Source organism: Olea europaea, unplaced genomic scaffold, assembly GCF_002742605.1.
Source record: "Olea europaea var. sylvestris unplaced genomic scaffold, O_europaea_v1 scaffold2921, whole genome shotgun sequence".
NCBI lineage: Eukaryota > Viridiplantae > Streptophyta > Magnoliopsida > Lamiales > Oleaceae > Olea > Olea europaea.
In genome coordinates, this window is record NW_019247792.1 from 20,497 (window position 1) to 27,443 (window position 6,947).

General features: G+C 34.3%; 1 protein-coding gene across 1 annotated transcript in view; it reads left to right on the forward strand.

The window, feature by feature from the left end:
• Positions 1-2,047: 2,047 nt before the first annotated feature.
• Positions 2,048-6,947, forward strand: part of LOC111384468 (ADP-ribosylation factor GTPase-activating protein AGD2-like) — a 26,468-nt gene continuing 21,568 nt past the window's right edge. Inside the window, exons 1-7 of the mRNA XM_023008746.1 lie at positions 2,048-2,209; positions 2,326-2,402; positions 2,780-2,880; positions 3,499-3,569; positions 4,064-4,126; positions 5,347-5,391; positions 6,272-6,337. Of these exons, the coding sequence (XP_022864514.1) occupies positions 2,162-2,209; positions 2,326-2,402; positions 2,780-2,880; positions 3,499-3,569; positions 4,064-4,126; positions 5,347-5,391; positions 6,272-6,337 (471 nt within the window). The 5' untranslated portion in view covers positions 2,048-2,161. The remainder of the gene's footprint in view (positions 2,210-2,325; positions 2,403-2,779; positions 2,881-3,498; positions 3,570-4,063; positions 4,127-5,346; positions 5,392-6,271; positions 6,338-6,947) is intronic.

Consider the following 6,947-nt stretch of genomic DNA (forward strand, 5'->3'; position numbering starts at 1 on the left):
GTTTTTTTTTTTTTTTTTTGCAATGAGAACAAATTCTAGGAATAATTATAGAAGTGGATATCCCTTAAAATGACAATTTTCATGAAAAATAAAGTCAAACGAATACCAAAAGACACTTATATTTTAACATTTTCAGGTGAAAAATTATACCAATCAAATATTATTAATTGATAATTCCCACTAAAATAAATTATAGGCAATTCAATTCAATTCATTTTCTTTCCACCCAAATTTCATCTTTGCAATCACGTGAGCCTTTAGATTCGTTGAAGAGGTTTATAGGCAAATAGACAAGGGCTCGGTTGGGTGGCTAAGGGAGGTGGGATGAAGAAAAGTTTAGGCTGTGGTTGGTTTGGTGTTTTCAGGCCATTTTCCGTTTTCGAAAATTTGGTGTTTTCAGGCCATTTTCCGTTTTCGAAAATGCATTTTCGAAAACGAGTTAAAATTTATAACTGAAAACGCAAAATGACTTTTTATCATTTTGACCGTTTTCGGTTATAAATTCCCAAAACACGGAAAACTCCCAAAACACACCGTTTTCGAGGAAAATTAAAAATCGTTTTGAAACCGAAAATGGAAAATGGAAAATTAAACCAATCACAACCTTAGCAATTCAATGAAAAATGAAAAGGGCTAATTGACTACATGCACACAAACATAGAACAACATAGACGCAACTCTATAAATGATTCCACAATGAGGACTTAAAGCTGGAGCTAGAAATTCCACGACCATCATCAACATCACCACCACTCAACCCTGGCAGAGGGTCCAGCCATCCGTCCGCCACCAAGTTGTTGACATCCATCCGTTCACACTGGTTTTGTGAAAATTGAATTTATGGGCATAGAAAAATATCAAAATGTGGATATAAATTGCGTATTTTCTTGAACTTTGTCTTGGTTTTATTTTTATGTGGTATGTTATGCGACTCTGAATTTTGTGTGTATCTGGATTTTGCAAATCTTAATAATTTGAGAGGGATGGTGGGATTCTACAATTCTGGATTTGTAAATTTTTTGTAGTTTAATTACACTTGACAGTTAATTTTTGAAACCTCTCTCTCTCGCTGCCGATGAGTGTTTGTGAGAAAGTAGAGATAACGGTATGTGAGATTAGTCAGAGAGCAAAAGAGAGTAATAGAGGAAAAACGCACTGCAAGCATCCTTTTTATAGGATTATTCTGCTTGTACACTTTTCGAGTACACAATGAGTTATATTCTCTCGTATAGAGGGGGATTCACATATGATAACTTATACGTGGGTTTGTGAGATTAACCAGAGAGAAGGAGAGAGTAATAGGAAGAAAACGCACTGCAAACATCCTTTTTTATAGGATTATAATTTACTTGTACACTTTTGTGTACATGATGGATTACATTATGTTCGGGGAAAGTGTACATGTACATCACTCTTTTTTATATGGGTATGGTTGAAGGTGGGAGGAAGATAAGTGGGCAGTGGTAGGAAGGAAAATAAAGTTTTAAAGGTTCGAGATTGTAACTAGGAAGTATAGCCCTTGTTCAAGCCCCATTTTTTTGGGAAAAATGAATTTTTGAAAAGTGCATTAATGGAAAATGTGTCGTTAAAAAATAAAGAAAATTTTTAGATTTACGTGTAATATTATTTTATTAAAGAATGTGTGGTTGAAATGATATCAAAACATAATTGAAAAATGAATTTTTCCAAAAGAATGGAATTCAAACAAGGGCATAGAAAAAATTGGGTATGGTTAATAAAAAAATAAAAAAGTTTGAGATTGTAATTACAATTATTCATTTTCAATTCTGCAAGTTTTACTATTTGTAATCGTTAAACTAACGAAATTGGACAATCGGGTTTTTTGCTTCTAAAAAGTTGTATTCTACACAAAAGATTTTAAATAGGGATGTTTTCTACAATTTTTAATAAATATGGGATATATCGCACATTGTCAAATATGTGGGGGTTTTTTTTGCTGAAGCCAAAAATAATTTATTATCAGTTTCACACTAGACAGTTGACAGCTGGGCGTAAAAAAGTGATTTACCAGCTAGTTCTCACATTTCTTCCATTTTAATTACGAAATTACAAAAAGGCCACCCATTTCCACCTCAAATCTTCTCTCGATCTACAATACTGAAATCTATTCTGCAAAGCGGAAAACAGAAAATCAAAATTAATGGCGGCATTTATCAAGCTCGAGGATTCGCCAATGTTCCAGAAACAGGTTAAGCAAGACCATTCGTTCTCTATTTTTATTTTTTATTTTTTGGGTTACATTTGAATTTACTTTGTGTTTTGTATTGTGACTTTTGTGTTGTGATTTGTTGAATGGATATTTAGGTGCGATCTCTGGAACAGACGACTGATGAACTACGAGATCGATGTCAGCAACTATACAAAGGCTGTAAGAAGTTCGTGTAAGTGTTAAATTTATATACTTAATATAATTATGAGTATGTATAGATCTAGAAAAAAAGGTTGAACCTTTTAGTTATCAAGGTTTCAACAAATAAAAAATGCTGTTTCTTGAATTACATAGTAGTACCATTTCAATGGGTTTGAATTTGTATCAAAGTGTCCGTGCAAGAACATGTAAACGAGTGTTCTTTTAGCTGCTACTACGTGTCATTTCTGGTTACTAGAACTTGTTTCTTTGGGATTTAATCTCACTTGGGTGAATTTTACTGTGTTTGTGGTGTTTTTCCACAAACATTGGATACAGAATGGATACTTTCTTCTAAGACATTGCTAACTGACATAAATTGTACCTGATTCAACTGATTTGTGATTCCAGGGAGGCGCTTGGAGAATCATATAATGGTGATATTGTCTTCGCGGAATCATTAGAAGCATTTGGTGGTGGTCTAGATGATCCTATCAGCGTGTCCATAGGAGGTACCTTAAATTGGATAGCTAAATGAAAGTTCCCTGAACATATTCATATATCAGTGACATAACAGTTGAACAAGGGAGACTATATTTTGGTGGATTAGACCATGCAGTTATGAATATGAACTGAAACCCCATCAACTTGCAGTTTTAGGATGAGTGCTAGTTTTGAAATAATTTTACTACTTTTACGTTGTCTTTAGGAACAGATTAGTGTTTGGGTGAATATCAATTATTTTTTTGGCTAGTTAGATCTAATGACATCTGTTCCTTTTACTCTTTAAGTAGCACCATTTCTTAATTGGTGTAGAATTGATTTTCTAGTGTTGCTGAAAATTGTGGTACCGTAATATGGACTTCATCAGTCGAGGTGTGTGAATGATATATCCATTATGGAAGAGTTATTGTTCATTCTTGTTTTTGTTTACTTGCGTGCCATAATATGGACTTCGTCAGTCAAGGTGTTTGAATGATATATCCATTATGGAAGAGTTATTGTTCATTCTTGTTTTTGTTTACTTGCGTGCCATAATATGGACTTCGTCAGTCAAGGTGTTTGAATGATATATCCATTATGGAAGAGTTATTGTTCATTCTCGTTTTTGTTTGCTTCCCTCGCCACAGGCCCAATCATAACGAAATTCAATAATGCACTGCGTGAGCTAGCTACATACAAGGAATTTCTTCGATCTCAAGTAAGTGTATCAGTTTTATTTCTATGTGAAAGGTCATTCATGCTACATTAAAAACTGAAAGACGCCATTTTCAATTCTAGAAAATCGGTGCACTTTGTTTAGCATTTGAGAGATGGCATCACCAGCCTATGTGGTGTTTTGTCTCTTCAATTTATGCGTGAATTTCTACCTTCCAGTGGCTTTGGCCAGAAGTTTTTTATTGGTTTGACATTTTGATCTGCTCTGTGCCAGTAAGTGGCTGATTTTTGAAACACCAAAGGGAAGTATTGACTGTAAAGTTATGATAAAATGGTAAATGCCAACCAAGATCCTGTTTAAGCTAAGCAACTCTAAGCTCAATTCTTTTCTCTTTCTCAAGTTGTTTGAGAGGCACATCCTTTCCCTTGCAAGGCTGTATATGGAAGATTAATGAGCATCATAGTTATTATTCTAGTTGATCACTCTCTTGAGAGGCACTATTTATATTGAAATATGACGAAATATTGTTATTACAGGTTGAGCATGTGCTGGTAGACCAATTAACCCAAATTATGTCCGTCGATTTGCAAGATGCAAAGGTAATCACCTTGATGCGGTCCACTAGAGCTTCAATAATTTAAGAATGGCGGTCAAAATGTAGAATCTGGATTATTCTCCACATCTAATCCATTGGAAAATTTCACAGCTTAGTCATTTGGCCACTTTTAATCTTTATCATTTCTATTTTCGATTTGGTTCTCATTGAACATTTCACTCTGTTTTATCTTTTCTATAACCGAAATTTGATTTAAAAAAAAGTCTTTTCAAGTCTTATTATGTTTCTGACTCTTAGTTATAGTCCTTGTTACCTAATGGAGGCTTAATCTTGATGGGGTTTGGCTCTCTCTAATGCCTATGACCTAAGCACGTGGACATGGACATGAACATGAAGAGTTGTTGACATCCAAAATGACATTTTTTTCTATAGTAGGACACTACGGGGTTAGGGCATGCTGAATAATATATTTCTGTTTCATTCTTTAACAATTATTTCAAAACATAAGCTAGGAGTCCAATATGGTCATAATGATAGAGAAACAAATTATTATCAGTAGGTTAGTGATGTGAATTGGATTATCAAAAGAAAAATATGAATTAAATTATTGAACAAGAGAAAAATAAGTTTTAAATGGAGCTAATTACAGGTAACCAAACAGTGACAGAGATCTATTAAAAAAAAAAAAAAAACTGAACAGTGACAGTGGTTACTTGAGGAATTGTTGGTGTGATCTCTCTGTCATTTTCCACTTTTAATTCCCTACTTGACCTTAAGTCAGCCTCTACTTTCAAAAGTTTCATTCTTTTCTTTTGAAAGTTACATTTCCTTAAATGTATTTAGCCTCCATCCCCCCCCCCTTCCAAATTTTAATGTTTGGAATAGTGTTTTTGTTGGAGAATGTGTGGTTGAAAAGAAGGAAAAGTTTTCGTTTTACGCGTAATATTATTTTATGGAAGATTGTGTGGTTGAAAGTAAGAATGAGAAGAAAAAATTGAAAGAGGGGGGCAAACGGGAGCTTAGAATACACACCCCTTGACATACCTCTCCAGCTTATCCTCTGCTTGTCCAAAATTCCTAGCTGGCAGAATAAAAAATGAACAGTGTAAAAACCTGTAACGAGAAGATTTTTAAATTTAGAAGGAAGACTAACTTTGAAGCGACAAAAAGTTTTGATTGAGCTGATGTTGAAATTTTTTTGATGCCCTCTTTGATCTTCTCCTCCATTGGTTTCAGCCAATTGATCTTAATGTACTTCTGCAGGAGTGCCGTCGCCGATTTGACAAGGCTACATATGCATATGATCAGGTACTGATGATTTTTCAAAAAAAAAGACTTCTGGGTTCCATGCATTTGTCCTTGCAGTAATAAAATATAGGCAATAGAATGACGATATCATATACATGTTGATCTATTCCCCATTTCTTTCAACGACTAGTGTCATCACAAGCAACAAAAACTATTATATTCGAAGTGTATGCTGAGAAGCAGCATGAGCTTAAGGATATTACTTTGAGGTGTTTAGTTCCAGTGATCATCTAGTATAACCAATAGGCTCACACTATTCCCTAAAAGGAACTATTATATCATTATTATCATCATTGAGAAAGTAACAGGACTGACATTTGACAGAACGGATTAATATCTACTGTAAAAGTATGTCACCATTGCATGCAGTAGTAAAGAATGGTCTATAGTTTCCGTTGAACATTTTTCTGAGGAGCTTAGGGGCTTTCTGGACCAATGATTTTGTCTGATAGGATGGGATAGCCATGGAATTTCCATATAGGTATAGGATGGTGTTGAAGGAAGAAACTGGTTTTTCCTTTTGGTTTCGTTTTCATAGTAAGTGTGGCGATAGCCTTTGTTCCCTGCAAAAGAATTAGAGAAATTAGACTCCCCAGTATTATACCTTGTCCAGAACATTCACTATACATTAATGTTAGGTGTTACAATTGGAATCAAGACCCAGAATATCATAATATATGGGGAGGGGGGTGGGGTGGGGTGGGGTGCGGAACAGATCATTGCCCTACCTGCTTCATGCTGTCAAATATAAGATTTTCACCTTCAGTTATACCAGATTCTGGAAACTTGTATTATATTTAGATCCTTTTGCTTATACATGCATGGTGCATCACTAATAATCATTCAAGTTTTAACTTCTCGGTTATTGTACAATTGCCAGGCACGTGAAAGGTTTGCCTCTTTGAAGAAGAGTACACGTGAAGAAGTTGTTACTGAAGTAGAAGAAGTATACTTTGATTTCACTATATAACATGTTCTATATTAGAAGCAACTCTATTTATTGCTATGTGAATACAATTTCATTGTTTGTTAATCATATTTTATTTGCTTTTAGTTCACATTATTTAGTTTAATTTTGTGTGCATATTAGTTTCCTGTTTTTTGAGATTTGTTGGGCTTGAGAGCATCAACAAAAGCATGTAGGATCTATTAGAATTGGGTTGTGATCTGAATTCTTGTTGAGTATTTGATTAGAAATACAATTGGATTAGTATTGGGAGTTGGTAGTAGGCTTGAAGGAGTCCAATGTGAATTTGACACATATTTTAACCCAAATTCTCCATTATTGGTTTTTACCTATTGTATTGGGACTTCTCCTTATATTAAACTCTCCATGTATTTATTCTCCTGGTATGCTAAGGGATTCTTTGGCTATAATTTATAAATGTACCACACGTATTGAAATTGACGAATTGTCCAATTAGTTATTAGTTCAAAGAAATCTTTTGTAACTCCTTGCTATTGATTATGGTGAATTGTCCCTCCTCTACCTGTGGTTTTCCCGAATTTGGCTTTCCACGTAAATTTTGTTTTCTTTGTAATCCATTATTTTCATA